Raw genomic sequence first — 26242 nt, forward strand, 5'->3', positions numbered from 1 at the left:
CTTGCTGTTTTATATGATTCCCATCAATAAAATATCACACAGATGCCCTCCTGTATCTCTGAATCTGGTAAGCGGACTGAAGAAACCTGAACAAGTGGTCCTGACTGATAACAAAGTCATCAGGAAAAATCACGCTTGCTTAGTGATGGGCTGTAGAGCAGCACTCATGGTACACGCCAGAAAAGCAGGCACTAGCCTCAAACATGTTGAAAAGGCATTAGAGAAAATCACACAGACTATAAAGCATTTCACACCGGGAAAAAAATGTGTTTCCCATCAATATTTTAAGCTCCCCTAACACTGCCTCTATTCTGAAAAAGCAAACATTAAATTATTCACCACTCTGCCTGATTTCATAAACTCCATTTCATTGTATGTGGGTTCACTCCTCTTAATTAACCAGTGCACCAGCAGAAAAGGCATAAAACTAGGTGTGGGCACTGTGTCACCCCACTGAACTACCCGCTGCATTCAAAACCCGAAGGGGGTCCTTAGGGAGGGACAACACAAGCACTGAGAGATGGGACTGAACCAAGAGTGCCTGCGGGCCACGCAGCAGGAAGAGCCTCTTGGGTGCCCGGCCCCAGCTCCTGCACCCACCCATCTCCGGGAATGCTCTCTCCACACCTTTTCAGAGGCAGAGCAGCTGAGCAGACACACAAGAGCAGACCACAACCTGTCAGACTGCTGCTTGCCCCATGTGGGGAGCAGCAGACAGCACATCAGACGGACAGAACTTGCCATTGCCCCCGAACACCTCTGCCACCCTGCACCACGGCAGTGCTCACTGGGGAGAGCCAGCCTCTCCCCTCCGTCACCAGTTTTTAACACCCCAACACAGAAAACACACCGGGCACCATCCCAGGCAACTCCCGCCCCAGGGTCCTTTTTCCCAAATCAGAGAAGCAGTCTCATCAGGTCTGGTTCTCGCTGCACGGAGGGCAAAGACCCCACAAGCGCAGACCCTCGCCCCGGAGTTGGCTCAACCTGTGGACCCACCGTGCCTCCTGGCTGGGGCTGGGCTGGAGTCGCTGCACCAGCAACAAGCGGGCGCAGAGGCGGCTACTTTGGAGGACCTAACTCGGCACAAACCACTTCTCCACAGCCTCAGAAAGGAGAATGCATTTCAGCGCTGGCTGCATTACTAATCTGCAACAGATTTAAAAGCCCTTTATGATAGCAGCCGATAGGAGCTGATCCCTGCCGGGAATATAAATGACATCGTCCCAGAGTGTACATTTACATAGCTAATGCAGCTCTACTCCTGCAGGTAAACAGCTCCGTTCTCTCCTCAAACACTTTTATTTAGTCCCATGCTGTGGCCAGATTAGAAAAAACATAGTATTAATTTTGCCTCCTGCAGACTAAATAGCATCTTTTCTTTTCCCCTGCAAATACAATGAACAACTGCTAATTCCCTCTTGCGACTGCTGAAGGGGAAGGGCAGGGTGAAAGCTGCACTCAGAGCTATATTTAGAGGAGCACGGATCTGACAGCCAAATAGAGTCTTGTTTCTTTATTTTTTCCTCTGAATCTGCATATCTGCAGCCAGAGCTTCCCTGCTGCTGCAAATGACTTCCCTGAGACCAAAGCATTGCAGCCTCCGAGGAAGTCACCGCTGCTTCAGGCGTCCCTGAAGTCTCCCCTTCTCTTTATCTCTGGCCCCATCCAGCACTTCTGTGATGGGCTTTAATGATGAGGGGCTCCAGGGCTCAGGACTCACTGGAGACAGCATGCGGCTCTGTAGGCCATCCGTGGCTCCGTGTCCTGCCTGCACCACTGCCTGCCTGCACCAGGTCCCCTCCCATGCACAGCCCTCCTCGCAGCGGGGGGGCTCTTGCCCAAGCGGGGTGTTACAGGCAAACTAGACTGAGAAGCCGCCCCCCAGGAGACGACTGTCTCCCCCTCTTTGCAGACAGGCGCAGGTCAATCATTGCTGTCACTTCTTGCCCAGTGCCAAAGCCAGAGGAACTGGGGCAGCTGCAGACGGCAGCACCAGCCTGGCACTGCTCTCGGGAGGGGACACCTTTGGCAGCAAAAAAATTTAATGTTTCAAGAAACTTCCTGAGCCTCAGCTGCTCAGCTAATTCTGAGCCACCATCTGCATCCGGAAACTTGACAACTCGACAAGAGACATTGATTTTGAACAGATTACAAGATTAATTATGCCTTATTCTTTATGCGTATTTCAGTTCCTTCAGGAGCATGCAGTGTTGCGCAAAGGGCTGAGATTCCCGCTTACCCAGAAGCAAAGCCCTATTAAAACAGACGAACGGCGTGGGCACGGGTTGGTACCACAGACTTGTTGCTTCACTCCCTACAGAGGACAGGACACTCATTGCCCTTACGCAGCCCCTTGTCCGCAGCTCACACCTGAAGCTCCAGGCAAGGACACAGATCCTGAGCACTGGTCCCTCTGCCCAAGATCAGGCAGGAGCCTCTGGGAATGGCTCAGTATTAGACCTGATTGAGCTCACCCCTCCCTAGCTTGTACACTGGCTCAAGGAATAGCGTGAGCTCAGGAGACAAAAGATCTTCCCAGAGCTAAATCCATCCTTGAACAGCAAAGATCCTAATGAGGAGTGACACCTCCACTGAAGAGCAGTCTGCAGCACAGCATCCACCCAACGAATTCACAGAAGTTATTATACGAGGGAAGAGAAACCAACAATACACGCAAAAACATTTGATCAAGTGGTGGGAAAATTATTTATAACAGGATCAAAGTTTAATCTCTTCAGATGAAATTGTTGGCCAATTCCTGCCAAGAGGTATGCGAGGATCATCTGTCTCCATTAACTGTGGCTTGGCAAAGGGTTTTCATGCAAATTAATAACGTAACCGCAGAGGAATAGACAAGGACACAACAAGCCAGAGCTGGTTTTCCTTAGGCACAGCTAACAACTGAGGAGGGATCAAACCTGTCACCTGGGCAGGGGCCCTGTCTGCACAGGCAGGCTGGGTGCTTGTTTCCCCTCACGTAAGTGAATAGAAATGCAAAGCGTTAAGTGGAAGGGGACACTTACAGTATGAAATTGTGCTACAGAACAGCAGAGAAGAAAGAGATTAAATCAATTTTTTTGTTTCCAAAGGACAGCCAATATTTGAATTATCTATTTTAAGGAGAGTTTTTTGTGAATGGGCTAAAAATGTTGCTTCTTTGAAGGTGCTTTTTTTGTGATTTGTAAATTCAAACTGCAGCTGGATCACAGGGCAGACTCATCCCTACGGAGGAGCCCAGGCTGTCACCACGCTCGCTGCCACCTGGCTGTGAGCCAGCGCCGTGGGATGCAATGGGGCCACGGGCTCCTCCAGCACAGCCAGCTCCTTGCGTCCCCGTGCCACCAACTGAAAACCCCTTGGGTGCACTGCACGTTCTTCTCTACCTCCCGCTCTGTCTGTGCTGCCCGCCCCTGCTGAGCGCCATGTCTGTGCCACCGGAGCAAACTGAGAGGAATCGGGGCACGTCCACGGCACCAGGCGTGCAGAGCCTGAGGACAGGGCTCATGCCACCTCCAGATGCCACGTCCTCCCACTGACAAAGCCACTGACCTGGCTGCTGAGCAGACTCATACGCCCCAGAGGTGACACGTGAGTGTAAGGCAGTGCGGGCAACTGTCGTCTTGGTGCAATGCGGGCAGGCACCGACTGCCTTCAGCAGTCACGCGCGCTATGCGGCAGCCGTACCTGCGAGGCCAGTGGAGACGTTCACCTCGGCGTACTGCTGCCCCGACAGCGGGCTGATGCCCGAGACGCCGTTGACAGCAGCCACGCGGATGGTGTAGTTGACGTGAGGCAGCAGGTTCACCAGGGTGACGGTCCGGTCCACGAGCCCCGTCTGCTGCGGCACGAAGCCCACGCCGCTGCCGCACTGCTCGCAGCGGCCCCGCAGAGCCGCCGGGCACCGGCCGCACCACAGGCTGTAAGTCAGGTCGCTCCGGCCGCCCGCATCGGCAGGGGCACTCCACTCCAGGACCAGTGATGACTGCCGCAGGCTGTAGACCAGGTTCCTCGGGGCAGAGGGCGGACCTGGAGGCAGAAGAGTGTCTGTGCACAGGCACTGGAAGAGCCGGGCACTGCCCAGGGAGGAGGGCAAACCTACAGGTCCTCTGGGAGCAGCAGCATAGGCACTGGCAGTGGAGCAAGAGAGCGTGGTCCTGGGCAGCCACAGCACGTGGCAGCACTTGAGGACACAGATGCATTGATGCGTGCAGCACAGCAGGGACACTGGATGAAAGATGCCCGCCGGAGGGACACAAGCCACAGCTCGCACAGTGCCAGCCAGAGCTGGCACCTTTGGCTGCAAGGGGCCCAGGAGCCCCACCGCTGGTCGGACACTGCCCAGCCACACTCGCTCTCGGGGAAAGCGGGAGGTTTCTCATCGCTGTGCAGGCAGTTGTACAGCATCCATCACTGGAGTAGCTGGAGTCCAATCCAATTAACTAGAGGCCATTTAATTAAAATCTGTGAACTATATTGACTAAATGACTGTGCCCTAGTTTTACTGTGGAGTCTGCAAGCCCAATCACACGCCTGTCTCATCAGATTGCAGCCTCAGCCTGCGAGCTCCGAGGCGCAGGGACAGCCCTTCCATCCCTCCCCACCGCAGCAGTGCCCTAGGGCAGACAGGCCCTCCCAGGAACACACGTGCCTGGGTGCAGCCCAGGGGCTAGCACACCATGCTGGCAGGGAGACAGCCTCGGACAGCCCCCCGGGCACCCATGCGGCTCTGCACCACGGGACAGACACAGCCTCTGGATCCCCATTTCCTCACTTCACAAAAGCTGCCACTTCAGCAAGACGTACGTGTGCAGGAGGCAGATGGGGGGTCTGACGGAGACCTGGAGTAGTTCTTCTGGCACGAACAGAACGTAGAGGCTTCCTCATGTGCGAAGCTGTGCTCAGGGCAAGGAGAGCAGAGAGGGAGACGAAGGGAAAGCTTGTAAAATCCAGGAAGGCAAGCTGAAAAGACAGAGAGAGGGAGTTGTGGGAAGAACACCACAAGGTGAATGGGGGACATGTTTGATGACTGCATTTCCCCATTTCCTAGGACATCCTTTGCCTGCCACTGGCCAGCAGGTATCACCCTCCAAGATACTTTCCCTGCGCACCTGCATGATCCTGGCACCCAGAGATGTGCCTTTGGTTTCACCCAGAAGGGACATTTGGATGCTGTAGCTCTGCACTGACTTCCAGGCTGGGGGACTCTTTCAAGGGTCTGGGGAGGGGCTGGAGGAATGGTCAGACATCAGCTGGGGCAATGTGTGAAGGGAGCTGGAGGTTCTGGAGGCACATGGGGGATGAGGTGGCTGCAGAAAGATGCAGGATATGGAAAACATATGGCTTAGGGTTTAGAGTCAGGTGAGCAGAGCAGAAATGACATGGGAGCCACAGCAAGACTCACCAACAACCCCAAAAGGAGAGGAATATTGAAAATTGAGAAGTTGGAGACCTCAACAGTCACCAGAGCTTCATTCACAAACCCAAGTCACAAGGCCATGTCACCGGCAGCTACAGCTTTATCATTGTGGATTATACAGCAGTCACTGTGGGCAGTGAGGTATGTGCTGAAGTTAAACAACAGCGGTATAAATTTGCTTGTATAGGTCATACACAAGCTTCCCTCATCCTTTGAAAAGTACCTTTGATACACAAACAAACAAGAAATTCACACACTGGTCAAGGATTTGTTTGATCTTTACTACAAGCAGCATGCAGCCTACAAGCAATACTCCTAGCAGGACACCCAGAAGCTAGTTCTGCATGAAAGACTTATCACTTTACAAAAACAACAAAAAAGGCTGCAAAACTCCATAAAGCAGTTTGCAACAGCTTCAGTTTGACCCTAAAACATCTGAAAGGAAGCAGCCTGCACAAGAATGTGCTGCCTGTCATTGCTGTGTGTCCCTAACAGCAGGGGATGGGGCAGGCTGGCGCAGGGGTACCCTCGGGCTGGCAGACCCTCTGCACTGAGGGGTGACTTGCAGCAGGGCCAGCCCGAGGGGCAGGAGTTTATCTCAGCTGGATTTCAAGCCAAACAGAAGCACTCACGTTTTGCTTGGCTTCTTCATCTTCTTGATGTGGTGCTGCTATCCCTTCATCAGCCCCCTGAATATTTAAACTTAATCACTTGTAAAGTTCCTAGGTGAACAGCTCCACTAACGCAATCTCCTCTCTTATCATTTTTAAGGAGCTGGCTGCTGAGACTGTTCCTTTTAAAGCAGATTATTCCAGTGCACTCTGGTTCATTAATTTTTAGCATGACATAAAACTGGCAGCTACAGCTGTGATCTGAGGACAACACACTAGGCATAGCACAGGGCAGAGAGGATCCTTCCCTGGGATGCTGAAAATGGGTGAACTTTTAAGGGGAGGTTATTTCACCTGCCACGAGGCCTTTGGAAATGCAGTGCCCTGCAGCCACGCACAGAGAGGGACAGCAGCACTGTGGCTGAGGTTTGTGCTCCCAGCGTCCCTGCATCCCCCGGCCACTGGCACACAGCAGACAGCAGCTCAGCAGAGCTGAGAGCAGCCGCACACGTGAGATCTTTCTGCTTTTCTTACACAACAGATACAGCCTTTCCAGAGCTGCCTAAATGCCTTGCTCCTTGCCACACAAGATCTTGTGCTGTCATGTCACCCAATGCAAGCAAAGCCTGCGGAAAGCAACAGATTTGGCCTCTTCAAGCCCATTCCAGTAATGAAGAGAGACTTCTGTGTATTTGGAATGGAAATTGCAACTTTCTGACTGCCATGGACTCAACGTTATGCTTCTATAGCAAAAATGAAGAGTTAAATTGTTACAATAAATAATAAATAAATAAATAAACAAATAAAAAAAAAAAAGAGAGAACCAAAATTAGCAGGTTATTCCTGGGCTCCCCTAGGCTGTGGTTCCTCGCTGAACTGGACAAGACAAAGCACTTCGATGCGTGCTGCAGTCACCACTGCAGTCGAAGGGCAGCCTCATCCGTGGGCTCTGGCCAGCTCAGCCAGTGACTGAGCTGGACACCAGGACCCCGCAGCAGCCCCCGGAGTCGCGCAGACCTTTCTCATCTGCCTGGCCTGCTGCGATGGGGGCACTGGGCAAGATGATCCACGTGCCAGGAGCCCTCACTGCTCTCACTGGCTGCAAGGGCAGCCCAGACACCTTCACCAGCTGTCAGTGCCTGCGGACAGCCAGAGCATCCTCTCCTGAGAGGTGCTGGAGGAGGGATTTCTAGGAAAATATGTTTCTAGCAAAAGAATCGACATTCACGCCTTGATCTTGCAAACTCTCAGCAACAGCTGCTGCCAGTATGGGACTGGAGAGCCTGCGGGTCTGTACTCGCCTCTTCTGTCTCACAGGCTGCACACCTCCAACACCATTCAAAGCTAACCTTTAAGAGCATGGGCTTGACAAACACAACAGAGAAGTAAGACTGAGCCACAATGCACAGTAAATGTCACTCCCTACCTAGGGTGCTAGATAAAACAGGAAAAACTTACAAATAATTAAATTACTCCCCAAAATTCCAGCTTCCTCTTTATATTTGAGAAACGAAACCAAAACTGTTACATTCATGTAACGGAGACACAGTTTGCTTTTTCCTTTAGTTCGGCAGCACTGACCACAATACAGGGCAGAAATATCACTAGCGGCCCGCTCGAGATCCCAACACGCCGCACACGCAGGGCAGAAGCCTGAGAGCACACCCTACCACAACGGAGGCAGCCAGATTCCAACAGAGAAACCCAGCATGAGCACTGGAGGTCTCTGCCGAAAGAGACACCGCCAGAGCGCTGAACACGCGCTGCGCCCACCCTGAAGAGACAGGGGATCGGCAGACCCCCAGATCCCGTGGCTCCCGCACGCTGGGAACAAGGTTTGAACTCCCCCGAGCACTCAAACGTTTCCTCCCGGCTCTGCAGAGCGATGACCCGGGCGCAGGCACAGAGCCGAGGCTGGCGCTGCCACAGAACCGGCCCTTCTCCCAGCGGCTGCAGGACACGGGGAGACGTGCGCCCCGAGAGCAGAGCCGGGACGGGAGCTCATGGGCTTTGGCGCTGCACATCGATTGCAGCCTCCATCTGCTGCGGCTCCGGCTCAAGCCCATCCTTCCCCGTGGGGAGAAGCCCAACTCGTTACAGCACCAAAGGCTGAACGCTGGCACGAGGTCCCTGCTCGCACTCTCAGGCAGAACAGAAAAGTCTAACTTGTTTGCAAACTTGATGGGACCTGAGCACTAACCTGGAGCACAATGACGCCATTCCTCAGATTTAAAGGCCAGCCTGACAGTCACATAAATTTGACATCTGGTCATAGGAAATTGAATGTTTGCAATTAGAAGCATCTTTCAGGCTGTTCCTCTGTCTAATAGCTAGAAGTAAGCGTATGTCAAGGCATGACAGTTAATAACCGTACAAAACACCTCAATGTGCATTGCCCCAAAACACAGGCACCACGACCCTGCACAAGCACATCCCACGAGGAGCCTGGGCGCAGCGCAGCCAGTGGGTTTACTTGTTAATTTTGTTCCTTGTTTGTCTGACTCTTACACTTGAGAAGAACAAAAGCACCCCAGCACATGTGATGCATCATGTGTGCATCTCCATTTCTTTTCTCAGATAAACTCCCACCCTCTTCCACCTCATCCTACAAGTGTTTTTCTTGGTCCCCAGCTGGTTTAGGTGTCTCTGTTATTTCGCAGTGCTCATTTTTGCAGTGGGTATGTGACAGCTCTCAAGAGATCAGGCCATCAATTTATAGAATGAAATTCTCTTTTTTGTACACTATTTTCTATCCTACTCCTTGTCCTCTGGTACTAGCAAAACTTAATTATTAAATAATAAAATTCAATAATACATTCTCCTAGAGCCAAAGAGAAGCAGCTGGATGGGTCAGACAGATTAACTGCCTCTCTCCAGCTCCGTCATCGCTGCCCACACAAGCTACTCCCTGCTCACCAGGCGCGCCTTATTCATTTCACTGACAGAGAGAGCACACGCTCCCTCCTTGATATAACACTGTATGCACACACGGTCAAACCAGCAGCAGAACAAGCAGCATTGATCTGTGCTGCAGCTTGGCAGATTACCCGGCATGATGCACCCATGGGAAGGGTTTCTCTTTCCGACACATCTGCCACAGCTCCTCGGACAAGAGCGGATGGCTCTATCAAGAGAAGGCAACGTCCTCTCTCACGCCCAGTCTGTGCCACAGGGAGAGCAGGTGCAATTGAGGATGCAGAGTTGAAAAACGCATGCTTTCCTACTCAACTGGTATGGGACAGTTTTAATTTTCCCTCCCCAGCAGTTCAGACATCTCCATCTCACAGCACCAAGGAGCCTGTCAACCAGATTCTTCCACCAGCAGCTCCTAGGCATAACCTTCCTCTCCAGCTCCAATCGGAATCACAGCTCCAAGGATGCTGAAGCTTTTCCTTCGCTAGCAAGGATCTCAACATTTTCTAAGCCACAGTTAGCTGCATGTTCAAGTTTTGGCTTAAAAAATGATGGAAGAGATCCTGATTAATCAGCAAAAGGGCATCAGAGTTTGAGCAGCTTTAACTTGTTAATCAATGAGAAGTGACTAAAAGTGGCTCACTAAGTGCATCAAGTGGGATAACCTGATTGCTGGACACAGGCTGTGTAAGCTCCAGGGTTGATCGTAGTCACTCTTCAAGTGAAGTACGGCCAGGATTTTGCATGCAGCAGTAAAATGAAGTTATTAATCACTCTGGCAGTATTTACCAGCTGGCCAGCAGCCTTTTATGTCATGCACTCACGACAGTCAACTGTTGCAGTAACGGGTATCTCGAACAATTAAGTTAATCTTTGTTTTCTTTTTGAAGTATGGAAACATTAACCACACTGACAAGTGGGGAAACTGGGACAGAACAACTGTATGCTTTGCACAAAGTCATACAAGACAAATAGGACCAAGAACAGAACCCAGGTCTCTGGAGGCCCAGCCAGCACGCTGACTGCACCACCAGAGATGGAACTTGACCCTTAAGGATTCGCAGCTTTCCTCTGCAAATGCTCTGCATGTTGGTTTACACACACGAACAAAATTGGCTTTTAACCAAAGGAGAGAAAAGACTGAATCCTATTCCAGCAGCATCTTGGACAGGCGCTGCTCCTGCTAGCGCTCTCCCACGGGGAGGTTAAGCTGAATGCAAAGCTACTGGCCAGAGAGCATCCCCCCTCCCCGCACACCCACGGCTTCCACACGCAATCTTAGTGAGAGCAGAGCCGAGCGGCATGCCTCTGACTGTGATTGCACTGGCAGCAACTCGCCACCTCGGGAAAAGACAATCTTCTTTAAAAGAGCAGACAGCCTGGGTGAGTAAGCAAAGCTGCAATCCTGTAACTCGGCAAGTTTAAAGGAAATTCCCCCTCTGCCCTGGGGACTGCATGCCTGGGGACCATGTTGGTGTGGCTGTGCCCCTGGGGGAGATGCTGTGGATGCCAGCAGCAGTGGGAGGAAGGGCAGAATCCTCCCAGCACCTGCTCAGTGGGCAGACACACTGCAGAAACAAATTCTACTTCCACAGAGGAAGTCGGAGCAGAGGCTCTCCAGCTCTGTCCTCGCCACACAACCCGCGGCCGTTCAGCTGAGCCCGACGTGACTTTCCTGCACCCACACACGGTGTTGATCCCGCTGCCAGCTGAGGCAATGAAGCCGTCCATCCTTCCCCAAGCTTGCGGGAGTGTCTGGCTGCTCTGCACAACGTAGCTGCAGCAGCTGCAAAATGTTTTGTAAATCATGCAGTGGGTTTCAATAGACAAATGTGGGCAGCAGTATGGGAGCATTCACCAACATGCCCCAGACACATCACAAGGTCCAGTAAAACCAAAAATCCATTTCCTGCAGCTTACAAGTCTTTTCTAATGAAAAAGCATTCATCATTTTGCAGAGAGGAAGGGGCCAAGACCTAAGTAAATACTGAAGCTTAGCACAAAATATTAAGAGAATGAGCACAGATGGAAGATTAAATACTAGGCTGAAATTGGTTCATATCATGGATTGAGGAATAAAGCTACTTAACCCAGACAACTTTAAGGTAATGTTAATGCAAAAATCAGGCAAAACCCATCAAACATACTTCCTGCTCGTCTCCATAGCTGGAAAAAATGTGTGTGCATGTGTGTGTTCCCTCCTCCGCTCCTCCAGTCACGCCATGCTATGCCACAGACAGAGAAGGACTTGCCTGAAGACCTCACCTGGCGTGCAGTTCAGGAGGCCCCTTTTCCTAGCCCAGCCACATAAAACCAGTGACAGACACTGGCATGGCCTCCTCTTGCCTTTGACTAAAACACCTCTTCCCCTTCTGGACCTGGATGTTGATATGGACCACCACGACTCTCACACCCTGGCCCTGCACCACGGCAACGGAGATGCCACTTCCTAATGAAAGTGTTATTAACGATTCTGTACAGATCAGCGTGATTTCTGTTAAGAGTGACCATGCTGAGGCACAACACCCAGCCCAGAACAGCTAGGCAGTGGGTCAAGGGGACCAGCAGTGACCCAGCTGCAGGGCAGAGGGGGCAGAGGGGACGGGAAGGGGCACGCAGTGCAGCCACAGCTCTGTGCAAACACTCCCACACTAGTGCCAGCGCCCAGCAAAGACCACGGCTTTGGGTCAGCTCCTGTGGGCACGAGCAGGATAAAACCCTCGCTGGCCATGGAAGGCATTCGCTGCCTGGGCAGCGAGCTCCAGCAACGCCCTTGTAGCCACGCTCACATCTCCTTGCTGTCTGGTACCATTTTCTTCATATCAGAGTTTGCTGGTTTATTTACACCCTCCTCAGCATTTAGTCTTAATGCTTTTGATGGGTTCTGCCTTTTTTTGTTTCTCCCCAAAGTGTCTCAGGTCAGCTTGTTGACCCACAAACCTTGCAGATATTTTCAAACAAAGAAAAAAAACCACGAAGGACACTGCCTGCGTTAGCACTATTGAACTTCATGTTGCTGAACTCCTGCAGATAGCGGAAGAGCTGCGTGCATGCCAGCGTGAATCAATAACGCCTGCAGTTTGACTCAAAATGCCTATACAGTCATTTATAATTAACACTACAACTCCGTTGTCTTCCAAAATCAATTCCTTTCCATTTTTTGTCATGAAATTGTATTAGACAAAGTTCATCTGCTTTTAACGTGTGTTAATTTTCTCTGCTGAAGCAGGCATTCATAAAAATGCTATTTAGGAAAGACAGCAGCTAAGGGAAACAAGCAGCCAGCAAGAACCATTACAGCACCCAGGGGCAAGACACGCCAGCAGACCGGCAGTCCCTCCCAGCAAAGGACAGACTCTGAGCACTGGCCCCGAGCTCTCAGGCTTGCATCCAGCCCTCCCCTAGCAACGGTCATACTGGAAATTGCAACCATCAAAATAGGATGGGGAAAAAAACCACAAGACAAAACTCTATACCATACTTATTAGGGTCTCAGCTGCGTTGGTGTCCAAACTGGAAACCACCCCTCCGTGGGCAGCGTGGCTCCTCCGGGAGCTTCCTGCCCTGTCCCCATGCTCAATACAGGCAGGGTGTGGAGCATCCCCCTGCCCAGCCTCCTGCACACAGGCCTCCCCTGGGCTCCCTCCAGGCCCGGGGGTTGCTCCTTCCAATACAGCAGCCCGGTTTTACTTGAGAAATGTTAATTGCACACCCGTCCCCCGCCGAGCCCCCCACCGCCAGCAGGGCAGGGCAGGTCTCTGTGGCTGCTTCCCCCCCGGAGCACAGACAGCAGACATGTCTGCTCTGTGATTAACGTAACTCGAGGCACACTAAAGGTCCATGCCAGCCCCTTCGAGCACCAAGGAGGAGAAGTCCGCGGCTCCTCACAACACGGGCCGCCAGTACATGGCACACGCCACGTGCTGCATTGACATCCACTTCTCATGTCTCTGCAAACTCACCGTTATCATCAGTTGTATAAAATATGAAGTTGTTCTCAACACATCTCTCACAGGAGCTATTGCTACTGCTGACCGCTCCCCTGACCAGGCTGGCACATCCAGCCCCCATCTATCTCAATCCCACTATCAAGCCAAGCAAGCCAGTGTTTATTATGGTCCAAACATTTCATCAATGCTTAGGAGGAGAGGTGCTTCACACCAGCACTGCAGGAGGGACAGGGGAGCAGGCCCCAAGGAGGAACAGAGATCAGCACCGGAGCAGGCACCCTGTAAGGACGGCTGCCAGCGAGCGCTCACAGGCCGGGACAAGCTGCTCAAAATCAGACAGGGCACCTTGTGCAAAACACACCGACAGAATAAAGTTTCAGTGGTGTATTGAGCTGGTGAAAGAACCTTGTCAACAAATGTCCCCAGGTAATAGAGAGGCTCCTGTCTTCTCCTTACACGCTGGGTTTGCAATCTTGCCTTGTCTTATTGCAAAAACTGTAATCAATACTCTGCAGACAGAGAGTGATGCCATTGCAGAGCCCCACTGTGAGGAAGTGAAAGAAATGGTGTCCAGTCTCTGTGCCTGTGCAAGAGGGACAAAGTATGAGGGAGCAATCAATACGAGCACTGGATCGGGTCTCCAGCTCCTCTTACCTTGGTATCTTGCCTGCCAGGACGGGTATTTGAGGCCGAGCCACTCGAGAGAACTCAAAGACAGCTTGTCTTCTGCAAACTTTTTGTTTCAATAACTGGTTTTCAATAATACTTTTCAGCAGCCTATGGTCCAACACATTCCCAGCATCTCTGAAACCTTTAGGACAATGCTACTCTATAATTTTTGCCCTTGTTAAATAATTTGAAGAGCACTGAAATGAAAACCTATGTCCAGAGGCTAGATCTTTGTGCATCTCCAACAATGAGCTCTTAATAGCTGAAATTAAATTCAGTGATTTAGTCCAGAAGAAAATACCCCAGAATATTTAGTAAGACGTCTTGAAATACCTAAAAGAATGCACATGCCTGAATTCAGTGCTACAGCAGTACTGAACAGAACCTCAGTGCTATTTATGCAGGGATGTTCCTCAAGGACACGCTAAAGCAGGCACATCCGCTGAGCCAACTGCGATTTACTGTTGTCTCTCTCGGTTCCCTAATGTATCTACCAAATGACTCCCTGCAAAGGACTGACTGACCTGCGTCTCCAACACACCCTACTCCTGCCAAGTGCTTTCTCTCACACAAACTCCCTTAGCCGTGGGCAAGATACGTTTCCCCCTGTATTTCAGCAGAATAACCAGCCTGTCCACCTAGCAGCCACATATCTATAACCTTAAGCCTGACAACAATTCTGCAAACGAACTGAGATGCTTGTAATTTTCTGAGTAGTTTGCTCTAAAATTAAGTGTCAGAGAGTAATTTGTGTCTGGCTCTGCCACAATTTCCATAGCCATAATTATTTCAGACACACTGTAAAACAGCAATATAATATGCAATCCCGAATAATAAATATCTCCAAGCTTGATCATTACTCCAAAAAGAGACTGAAGAGAAAGCATATTTTACATGGGTGTTTCATATGCATGACTGATGGAAAGCAGCATCTACCATAAGGCATTACAGCTACCACGGTGGCTGCCGCTAACGGGCGGATGCTCCAAATCCATTCAGTACAAAGCTCTCCACGCCTTCAAACTGCCACTTTGCCCAGGTCACAAAGGTGCTCCAGCTACGTTCTGCTAGAACACAAGACCCAGGAGGAGAAAGACAAAACTGTAATTCAGAAAGGAAACTGAAGCCTAAATTTCCTCAGCGATTATTCCTGGCATGGATTTACTCCCACAGCCCCCACTTCCCACCCCACTACCACCCAACGCAGCCACGGTGTGCCTGGCTCCAACCCTGACAAGTGCTGCTAAACCTGCGCATCAGCACCGGCCCTGCAAGCACAGCGTCTGTCTGTGCAGGATGCCGGTGGCTGCATCAGTGATGAAAGCAAAACCTGGTGCTTTGTGCAACTTACAGAATCCCAGGAGAAAAAATAAACTTATTACGCATAATACTCGAGCATCAGTCAGCAGATAAAATAAACTCCAAAAGCACATACAGGTTTGTAAGCTAATGTATAAAAGATGAAACAAATCAAAAGCCCCAAGCGCTGTACATTTGGATCCATCTTTTTTTGTATTTAAACAGAAAAGCAGGCCCTAGACTTCAGGAGGTATCTTCTCACTAAACAGCAAAATACTGTAATTTATTATTCTGAATTTCTCTTTCAATTGAACTACTTATTTTCCATCTAAGGACACTGTAGTGACATGGTACCTTGATGGGACACATGCAACGCACGGGAAGGCATCCTACCAATACCACTTCCCACTCCTGCCCCAAACTTTTGCTCAGCCATAGCAAGCCCTGGCCACACAGAGCACATGTGTACTCGATTTCCAGAAACACCTTCCTGAAGGAGAAAGCCTGCTCGGGAAGTCTCCAGCTCATACAATCTTCAGACGCTTTCCTTCCTCCTTCTCTGCTACCAGGCAAATGAAGTGGCCAATTCCCAGCAGAGCAGGGGGGACTCGGGGTGGTGTGAGGCCTCGCTCTGCCACCCCAGAGGCTCTCCTTGACCGCCAGGAGCACATCCTTTATCTGCCCTCACCTGTCCTGCCCAGCCGCCAGCCGCAGCAGGAGCATCGCTGCCGCCAGCCCCTTGCAGCAGAGCTGCTGGTGCGCAGGGCAGCCACGCAGCCCTTGAGACTCGCAAGGACACAAGCCTCGCTCATAGCTTGCTGTCATTAAGAGAAAGATGGTGTCAGGAGCTCTCAGGGCCAGGTCACTGCCTTGGGACTTTTTTTTTTTTCCTTTTTCTTTTTTTAAAGTCGACATCTGCAATTCACCAGCAGAAGGAAAGGCACCATCAGGTTCAGGAGGCACCAGCCCAGCCTGCCAGCGCAGTGCAGGCAGGAGGCTGCTGCCATGCATGGCTGCTGCCCAGGCAGGAGCTGCCCACTGCCCTCGGGAGCCGCCCAGAACCCCTGGGGACCCCCATCCTGTGCACCGCCGGCTCCCTAGGCAGAAATGCAACCCAGGCACTGCAGGCACACGCTCCTCTGCCGAAGCGAAGCACCCTGGGGCTCCTGCCTTGGCACGGCCCCCTCTCTACCTGCATCTCTGCTTGCCTCCCCGCTGCAGATGTGGGAACTGAGCGATGGCATTTCCCTCTCCCGAGGAAGCGGAGAGACAAACGCTGCCATCTGACACAGTAGCCAGGCAAAGGAACTTGCCCTGGCAGTCGACGGACAAGCATAAAATGAACGGGTCCAACACCAGAGCGATCCCTCCCCACGTTCAGCTTGTGATGCTCAGCAGCAAAAAGGCAAGCCCTAAAAGGGGAGGTACAACAGGACACAAATGGAAAGACTGATTCTTTTTAAAAAGCAAGCACTCTCTCTATTGTAGCACTTCCCTTTGGAAAATAAAAATCAAGGACTTTATCCAAAACCTCTTTTTTACAGAAAAACCTCCTTTTAAATTTGCTCAAAACGTTGACCAAGTTTATGTCCAAGTAATGACCCCTGTCATCAATGAAGAAACTACTCTATTTCACAGCATTTACAGCTGTGTTTTTGTCCACAAACCTATTACTTGCAACAGGCAGGATGATCTTCTCAAAGACTTTGCCTACCCGTTTGTTCCGCTACTATTCAAGAAGCCAAGCACAGGAAAGATAATATTGACTTTCCCGAGATATCTGTAGCAAGGCACAATCTGCTATGAGAGAAAGTGCTCTCGCTGCTCACTGGTGCTAGGAGAAGTAGTTATAAGCTCAAGTGACTGCAAGGGCAATTTGTGTTAGACACAAGGAGAGAGAGGTGCCGGGACAGACTGCCTGGGCAGGCGGCAAAGGCATCACCGGAAGGCTTTGAGAGGAGGATAAACACCCACCAGAGCCGATCCTGAGACCTGCAGCACCCGAGAGCCCCAGCAGGCAGAAGAGAAGGCAGCAGCCCACCCGGCTGCCTTCGCACAGGCACAGTGCTGTAAGGAATTGCTTATGGGGGGGGGGCGGCTGAAAATGAGGATGGGAGAACAGCAACAGCAACAGCAAAGGACCACAACAGAATCCAGACCATGCTGTCACAAATCACATCTTCCCGTTAACAGCAACAATTATAAGCTGCCATAAAGTGCAATTATACTACACACAGTGTTAGATTCATCAGGCAATTACAGACATTAATAACGGACCCCAGCCTGATGAGCAGAGCAGACTTGCAGTTCAGTGTCCTTCATTTTCCAGCAGACCACTGACAAATCCCACAGTACATCAAAGAAGCCATTTCTTGCTTACTGCAGTGTCAAGCATGCATTACATTCTGTATCACTCGCAGTTACCGCTAGCAAAGGCTGCTTTCTTCTAATTAGTGTTGACTTGTGCCTTTCATCTTATCCCTCTGTTTCAAGATCAGCAGCCATGCCAGCTCGCCTTGTAAAGCCCCCAAAGTCCTTTACGCAGAAGTTGTCAGGGATGAACCCAGCACAGACTGAAGACAGCCCGCTTCAGCCAGAGGAAAACAGCCCAGACACAGATGGGCAGGCTTGCACCCACGGCCTCATGGCTGGAGCCTTCTGCTGAGCATGCCTGCGCCCTCCAGGGAAAGGCTCCATGGGGAGACTTGCCTCCAGCCCTCAAAGTCCCACTTCCACGTAAGCAAACAGGCAGAGAGGCTGAAAGGTTATCTGTGCAAGAGAAACGGACAGGAATACCCGACACAGGGAGACAAGTGCACAAATCCACCCAGCCGAGCCTGGTAACTTGCGCTGGTTTATCACAAACATACAGGAAGGGGGTGGGAAAAGGAAAAATCCCACAACAGCAACTCCTTTCCCCTCTCTATCCTGAAGTTTCATTCCAGGAGAGCCCAGAAGACCAACATGCTTTATAAGCAACGGTGGAAACAAACAAGACTGAGGGATATAATTTTTTCTAGCTTTCTCCCTAAGTGGGATACAGTAAATCTTCCTCGTGCCCGCTAATTAGACTATCATCTACCAGAATGAGCATGGTGCCAGGCCACCCTGCACGGGCAATGCCGGTGAAGGAGAGCAGAGCAGAGCAGAGCACGGGGCGTTTCCTGAGCACCATGGCAGCGCAGAGCCAGCTCCTGCCACTGCTGTCAGAAGTGGAGGGAAATAAATTGAGAAGGAAACTTAGCTACAGCACAAATGTACATTTCTGTCAAAGAAGAGTGGCTGACAGCTATTTTTGGAAACTGGTCTCCATCATATTAATTCAACGTCTGGTTGAGGTTGTCTCATTTGCAGCAAACCTGGCTGGTAAATATTAACCTTGGGCTTCGTTGAAATTCTCCTTGCAGATATTACAAGGGATTGGATGGAAAAGATGAAGCAGAAAGAGACAACTTTACAGCAAATGTCAGGTAGATCCTCCACATCACCGTTTCATTTACACAAAAGCTATTGCGGTGTACCACAAGGTAAATGGCACAAAGGGGCTGCAGCTCAGGCCTGATAAAATTAAGGGTAAAAAGATCTCAGTGCTGAGAAGCAGGCTGAAAACAAAACAGAGATGGACAGCTGATCATCCACGGTGCAACAGGACTTCTCACTTGCCTCCCGTGCATCTGCTGGAAACAGGTTTTAAGATGAGAGTAAGCACAGACCAGCATCTGGCTCTAGATATACGTTAGACAAGAAAGGCAGTCTAAATGTATTTACAGCAACAGAACCTCTCCTCTTATTTGAGAGTAGATGTTAAACAGATGCTCAAGCTGCTCGGTTCCACCCTAGAGATGGCTGCATTTTAACGATCCCTGAAATGATTCATCACAAGCGTGCAAACCCACGGACGCCTGTCAGGTATGCTGGGGCTTCTTCAGGGAAGCGGTGCGATATAGAGAGACGGACAGTAAAAAAGGCTCGGCTTTCTCATAGCAGCAATTAGCAGCGCCATAAATCCTATTAGTCTTCTTTCATCTCTCCTAATGTCAGTGCGAGGGTACAAACGTTCTCTCAGCAGCAGGATGATTTCAGCACTTAAATCACAGTTACAGGGACACCGGCTTTGTGATTCAGTTCAAACAGCCGCACCCGTTCAGTGGGAAACAAAGCTCATTCTCGCACGTCCCACACGGCACGGCCGCCACCAGCGCTGCCGCCCAGGCACGGCACAGCCCTGCCCGCTGCCACCCACCCGCCAGCCCCAGCACCAGGCCAAGGGCACCAGCAGCAGCGCAGCCCCCCGGGCCCGGCCAGCTGGGCTGGGTCAGACCGGCCGAGGGCCTCCAATAGCCCCTCTGCCAGGCAAGCGCGGCCCCAGGGCACCGGCCGGTCTCTGCGGAGGACACCATCGTGTGCTCCGGCTCAAGAGTAGACGTGAGGTGGCCTGAGGAAACTTCTCCTTCGCTTCTAATGTCTGATTTGCTTTCCATTCAGACCCAAGAAGCTGTCCCATGCACTTGGCCCTAAGCATCACCCCAGATCTATTTTGGACCCAGCCGGCAGGCAGGCCCTGCAGGCCCCCTGACACCCCAGCAGTCGGTGGCACGAACAGGTGACAGGTTTCAGACAGCAGCACGTCCCACGCTCAGACACAGCCAGAAAGTCTTCGGAGAAGATCAAAGGGTAAAGGAGAGGACCAGGAGCTGTGAAGTGGCACCCGAGACAGCCTGGAGAAACGCCAGCCACCCCCTTGCATGGGATGGGGGGTCGTCCCCCGGGCTGTCCCTGTCCCCCAAAGCAGCCGGCCGTTGAACAAACTCAGGGTCCAACCTCTCACACCCACAAGAACTGCAGCAGAGACTGTGGCCAAGAAGTTTCACAGGAAGGAGGATCCAGCAGACTCGCACCCGCTCAGCCCTCCAAAGTCACTGCCATGGGATCATGGTGGCAGAGCTAGATTTGCTGTGCCATCACCTGGCTGTTTTACATTCCCAGACTCCCACCATATTTACCTGCCTCCAGCTCAAGAGCTTTTGTCCTCGTTGAAGAATTTCTGCAGCCCCAAATGCTTTCATCACAAACCTTTCAAAGTTATTCACTTAGCACTATGCTAATGCAGGGCTCTAAAACAAACCAAAACCTTCCAACCCTTAAAAACTATTTTCTGATGTTTGACCAGACATCAGACGCTGCTCCACAGAGAGTGACTAATGACCTGCTTTCTGCGAGAGGGGGGAAAAACTTAATTATGTCCATTAAATTACTTCAAATATTTTTCCTTAGAGAATATGAATTATTTAAACTCAACACAGAGAAACCTGAAACATTAGCAAAAGCCTTCTGGGACTCGCTATGTAAATTCCCACTCCGAACAGATGGGGAAAGCATGGCGAGCTGCCACACAGCCACTGAAGCAATGAACAGCGCTGAGATTTCAATTCGATAGTTTTAATAAGGTCTTCTTGAGGGCACCAAGCAAATAGCCACTACTTGGAGCACCGGGAAAGGCTTCCCATCTCCTGGAGGAAGGCAGCACACTTGGCACAATTTAAATCGGAAAAGCCTCAGGTAGCTCCTGAAGGACAGACCCGATTCCTCAGAAAAAGCTCGCTCTCCTACCGTACCATACGCCTCAAACACGAGGGGATGGCACCTCTTGGGGACTTACTTAGCTATTTTCCTCTCAATCTGTTTTCTACCAGGTGAAAAGGTCTCGCCCGGGACCGCTGCCGGCTTGTGCTGACACCTGACTTGGTGTAGAGGCAGTTGAGACCACACTGAGCTGGAACTAGGTCCTGACCACAGTCTGAAGTGGAAAGGTGCCCTGGAGGAAGCATTAGCCCAGCGCCTCTCTCCTTTCAGAGGCTCACACGCTCTGAGAGGAGGAGCACAGCAGCCTGTATCCCACATTCTGGGCTGACCCCATGCCTGGCTCTCGCCTGCCTTTTGAAAGCAAGATCAAAGTAGTCACAGCACCAGGTTCATTAGAGGGAGAGCCGTTGAGGGAGAGCCGTTAAGGTAGCGGTTACATCCATTTTTACAGCTGTCATTAAAGATAACCTTGCAAGCTGTAAAGTCACCGAATTATTAAGTTGTGTCTAAAGCATGACAACGGGCATATTAATGTTCTAGAGTAATTGTATAGTTACAGATAAAGCTGTGGGAAATGCCTGACGGTATTCACAGCTTTGGCACGTCTGCCCAGCCAACACCGTGCTGCAGCTACCAGCAACACACCCCATTTATCCAACTGCCACCCTTCAAACTAAGGTCTGGCCGTTCGCTGGGGAGGTGCAATCAACTAGAAGAATCATATTGCTGACAAAAGGCAATTCCGCTCGCCTGAGCTTGCTCGGGCCAGGCAGACTGGAGCAGTCTGGCAGCAACATGGACTGACGCTGCCGAAGGACACCGACAGCCACTTTTACCTCTGCATTCCCCGTCCTTCTCCTCGAAGCCAGGACCACACGTGCATTTCCCTATGGGGACCAGCCACTCGCCCTCCGCGCTGCAGTGCATCCTGGGGGGATTATCCACGTCCACTTCGGCGTGAGCGACACAAGTGCCCTTAACTTCCACCAGAGTCGCAAAGGCCGTCTCTGCCACTGTGTCCGGAAACACAGCCAGGTTCTGCACAGTGGCGAGGCACTTCTTGTAGTAGACCCGCACGGAGACCAGTGCCACGCAGGCACCCACGTCCTGGAAGCCCAGGTGGAAGCCTCCCTTGCTCAGGTGCCCAATCTCCCTCAGCTCGGTGTTCAGCTTCATCTTACGCTCGCCCAGATCCCCCTGGGTGAAGCTCTCATCAGCAGCAATGGTGTCGATCTTGGTGTGCTTGCTCTCATGGATGCTACGGCCCAGGTCGGAGTCAGATTCGACATAGTACAGGTTGAAAGTCTCCTTGCAGGTGCCCATCACGCCAGGGATGCTGTTGCAGTCCCGCAGGGTGAACTTCAGCTCAATGAAGATCCTCTGGCCATCGCGCCTGGCAATCCAGCCCGTCTGCAGCCAGTTGTTCTGGTTTGGCTCCATAACGTTGCAGACCTGGTACGTGCGTATCGGCTTGTAATTCTCATCCACGCCACTGATTTCTTCCCACTGGGGAAAGAACACAAAGGGCTGTAACAGCTCAGGAGCTGCTGTGAGCAAGAACCAGCCACCCCAGCAGAAACACACCGATCAGTATAAATATCACCACCACAAGCCTCTCCACCTACGGGCCTTTATATCACAGGCACTAAAAGTCCTCAGCCCACCACCACCACAAGCTGTAGTAACAATGAGCTATTGTTAGCTATTATCATTTCTTCAAATAGCATCAGTGCTGCTGGACCACCTAACACCTGAGCTCTTTGCAGAGGCGCAAACACGGTGATACCACCAGAAAGAGGGCACTGGCATCAGACCTTCTAAAACAAGAGTCTAACACAAAACTGGACACATCTGATGGGAAGCCAGAGCCTTTATCTCCCACATGCGCCCTGGATTGCCTGTCCCTGGGAAGGGGCACCCGCACAGCATTACCACCCAGTGTAATGCCAGATGGGGCTGGGCTGCCAGAAAAGCCAAAGATGGCCACGCAGATGTGACACCAATCGCACCACCACACAAGGACAAGTATCTTTGTGAACTGCAAGCAGCAGCTTCTCTTGTCAGGAGAGGTTCTTGCTAGAACAGGACAAATCCTCTGGCTGCCAGTGAAATGGTGTTTCCCCAAAGTTACCAGCAGAGATTCCGATTAGTGAAATGATGATTCAACCCTCACAGCCTTAAGGGTGACCTGACAACTTCCCAAAGAATTCTTTCAGGGGGTAAATTCATGCAAGATTGCCAAATGTACCCAAAACAGAGTTTCTTCTGCAGACTAATAGCTGGGCAACACAGATGGCTCCAGGATCTATCACTATTCCCTCCGAATGGATTGTTTCTATTCTGGAAAACGAACCCAAAGCAGCAAGGAACACAACTTCAAGTTTCCCAACACACTCTCCTGAAAGCAGCCATAGACTGACTCTGCTGATCAAACAAACCCTGTGTGATGCAGAGCCCCTGACAACCCCACCCCAGCCACAGCCTTCTCCCAAGAGCTGAACTGATCCCCCGGGGCTCGCGCTGGCATGCAAACTGCCATACAAAGCCGTACCTGGCTGGCGTTTATTTGTGTATTACAGGAGCGTAAAACTCGTTTTGAGGAGCTGTTCCACGCTGGTTGTGCCTCTCACGTAACCAGTGCCTCATGCCTCGTTCTCCTCCCCGGGTTGCCGGGTGCTGATCAACACCACAGCTCACACCGAGCTGCCCATGCCGGCTCAAGGAGCCCCGTGGTTGCCAGCCCCCTCCACCGACTCCACCCGTGGACTTCGAATGCTGCCGAGCACCAAAAGGCAGACCCTCCCCAGCAGCACAGAGGGGCAGACCCTCCTCCGCACTTACTCCGTTTGATGGGTGCGAGGTCCAGCCCAGCTCCGCTTGCGATTCCTTCGAGTCCAGCAGGACAACTGCAGGGAAGACCATGCGTTAGAAAGCAAACGCACCGACACAGGGAAAGACCAGTAATACCCACCCGGTCTATCGGCGGGGAAGCTCAGCCCCCGCCCGAGGTTCACCAGCCATCGCCCGAGCACGGCACCCAGCAGGACCCGCGCTGCAGAGCGCCAGGTTGCCCACCCAGAGCAGCCCTCGCCGTTACGGGAGCAGCACCCCAACCTAACGAGGGTGCCGCCCCGGGGAAGGCCGCACTCCTCCCCAAGGGACTCTGCAGGACAGTCCCTCCGACGCCACCAGCCAATGCTGCAACCGCACCGCGCCTGTAGCGCGTATCCCCCGGAACCGGGAGGTACCGCTTGGAAACAAGCGCTGCCTGGACAGACAGCATCTTTTCCCACAGGACGCCCGATTCTCCGTTCGACAGGAAGAGGCATTTCCCCCAAATTCACAGTTTCGCGGCCCTTCCACAGCTTGCCAACGGACGCAGCCCCTGACCGCGACGTGTCCCGTCTCAGACCCGAGAGGCCGGCGTGTCCCCGGCCGGCCGCGCCCCCGCGCCGCGCTCCGGGACACCGTTCCCGGCGGCGGGTCCGCCCGCGGCAGCGCAGCCCCGCACACACCGACCGTCGGGGCTGGAGCCGTCTCCCCACGTCACGGCCCCGGTGAGGCCATGCTGCGGGGGCCAGCGTGGCCCCCGGCACCGCCGCAGCCGCGCCGGGCTCCCGCCGCCCCGCTCCTGCCCGCCAGGACGGGCAGCCCGATCCAGTACCGGCAGCGGCCGCCGCGGGAGCTCACTCCTCCCAGTGCCTCTGGCGACGGCGGGGACCGGGACCCCTGCCCCGCCGAGCCCCCGCGCCGCACCCGCCCGCCCCGTCCTGCGGGTCCGCGGCGAGCGGCGGCACGCCCGCCCCACGAAGCCACCGCCGCGCCCGCGACACGGCGGGGAAGAAGGGGAAGCGCGCCCGGACCCTACCCGCCGGCACCGGAGCGGCACCGCATCGCGCAGCCCGACCCGGCGAGGGCTACCGACGCCGGAGCCGAAGCGGCCGCACCGAACGCCGAGGCCGCCGGGCACCGGGGGCACGGCGCGGCCGGCGGTGCCGGAGCACTGGGGGCACGGCACGGCGCGGCCGGCGGTGCCGGTGCGCGGGGAGCCGCTCCGTCCCGCCGCTCTGCCAGCCCGTCCCGTCCCCGCCCCCGCCTCGGCTCACCCTGCTCGGCGGCGGCGCGGGGCAGCACCGGCAGCAGCAGCAGCAGCGGCAGCGCCCGGGGGAAGCCGCCACCGCCGCGCGCCGTCGCCATGGCGCCGCCGACTCCGCGCGCCCCGCGCCGCCGCCGCGCTCCGGCCGCCGCGCCCCGCCCCCGCCCCGCACGGCCAACCGCCGCCGCCAGCCGCCGCCGGGGCGTGGCCGCCGGCCGGCACCGCCAATCCGCGGCGGCCGCCGGGGCTCTCGGAGGGAAGGGGCGGGGCGAGGGCGGGAGCGCGGGCGCCGTTCACTCTGAAGCCTACTGATGGCACCTGCAGGCCAATCCCTGGCCAGCTGTGTCTCACTGATGGCTTTGTGCGGCACGCTGCTTCCAGAATGGGCTGAGCACAGTAGGGCTGAGCTTTGGGCTGCCTGGGACTGCTGCCGGGGACAGGGGCTACCCTCCCCATGGAAGCCACAGGACCGCTGGGGTGTGGACAGCCCTTGCTGATGCTGAGATACTATGGCCTTGTGGTCACAGCAATAATTAAACAGTGCTGTGGACCCCCCCACCAAGTGACGGTTTCTCCCTGGTGCCATTAACAGGCCGTCAGCACCAAGTCGGAGCCTTATCCCTGCACTACAGGGAGAGCAACGGGGCAGGTCTCATTACTGCCCTCGCCTGCACGTGATGCCCAGGAATGCCAGTTTTATGTCAAAGCCTCTGTTCTGCCTTTCTGGGCTGAAACTTCATTCCCAGCTTTGCCTCGAGGTCCTCCAAGCCCAGCGGCTGCCATAAAAGTCGGAGTGACCAGAAAGAAACCCGAGGGAAAGGCAGTCCCAGGCAGGGCGGGTCCTGCCTGACCTGTGCCAGGGCAGCACTGAGGCAGCAAGCACCGCTGCAGGAGGCTGCGAGGAGGGTGCCTGGGCTGGGCAGGCAATTCCTGGCTCACTGGCAGGCGAGGTGTGTGCCTCCAGGCCCACAGCCTCCTGCACCGGGGGAGGAACTTGACAAGGTTTGATTATCACTGGTTGTAGGTGTTGCACGTCCCTGCAAAATGTAGTCAGGCTGAACACCCGACAGTTTTCCCACCTGATGGCTGATACCATGACACCAAAGCTTGCTCATGTAGCAGTGCTTGTTCTGGTGGGATGTTCCCTTTGCTGTGACTATGGCCTGCCAAATGTAAAACATTGCAAGTCTGGAATAAAAATACTGAGTCTCTGTCTAATGCAGCCTGGCTGGGCTATGGCACCCTGCTCCCAGCCGCTGTTCACAGTGGTGGGTGCTCGGACCACAGGCCAAGCCCTGCGCGCAGCCCTGCAGCCCCACGGAGGAGCACCCCCAGCCCTCACCAGCGCATCTGGGCACCCCCAGCGAGTGCAGCGTGGGAATCGGGGGTTGGCTTGGCAGGCGCGGGGAGCACCCAGAGTGGAGGGCTCTGTCTGGACACAGGGAGCTGAGGGCTGGGTGGCACTGGCAGCAGGACTTGCGCAGCTAAACCAAAACCCGGGCGTGAAAGGAGAGGTGCAGCAAGGGAACGTGCCCATGCAAGAGCTGGCAGGGGGTACTGTGCTGCAGGGGAAGCCCAGTGTGGTGTGTCTGCACAAACTCGCTGTGCTTAAACACCTGAGAGCGTGAGACACTAACGCCTGAGTTCTGCATTGCCTCGCACATGCTTAAGTTTACTGGAGCAGGTATCCTGCTGAAGGCTG

General features: G+C 53.3%; 1 protein-coding gene across 4 annotated transcripts in view; it reads right to left on the bottom strand.

Moving 5' to 3' along the window:
- Positions 1-24641, bottom strand: part of EPHA10 (EPH receptor A10) — a 39819-nt gene extending 15178 nt beyond the window's left edge. For 3 of the 4 annotated variants that reach the window (XM_086480500.1, XM_086480501.1, XM_086480502.1), the window contains exons 1-4: positions 23286-23345; positions 21281-21950; positions 4807-4962; positions 3688-4029 (exon numbers count right to left, since the gene is read on the bottom strand). In XM_086480500.1, the coding sequence (XP_086336626.1) occupies positions 3688-4029; positions 4807-4962; positions 21281-21884 (1102 nt within the window). In that variant the 5' untranslated portion in view covers positions 21885-21950; positions 23286-23345. Of the gene's footprint in view, positions 1-3687; positions 4030-4806; positions 4963-21280; positions 21951-23285; positions 23351-24550 lie in introns of those variants that run through there. The other variant, XM_086480499.1, reaches the window with a different exon arrangement.
- Positions 24642-26242: the final 1601 nt, after the last annotated feature.

The sequence above is a fragment of the Leptosomus discolor genome, chromosome Z (genome assembly GCF_034619465.1).
Source record: "Leptosomus discolor isolate bLepDis1 chromosome Z, bLepDis1.hap2, whole genome shotgun sequence".
Lineage (NCBI taxonomy): Eukaryota > Metazoa > Chordata > Aves > Leptosomiformes > Leptosomidae > Leptosomus > Leptosomus discolor.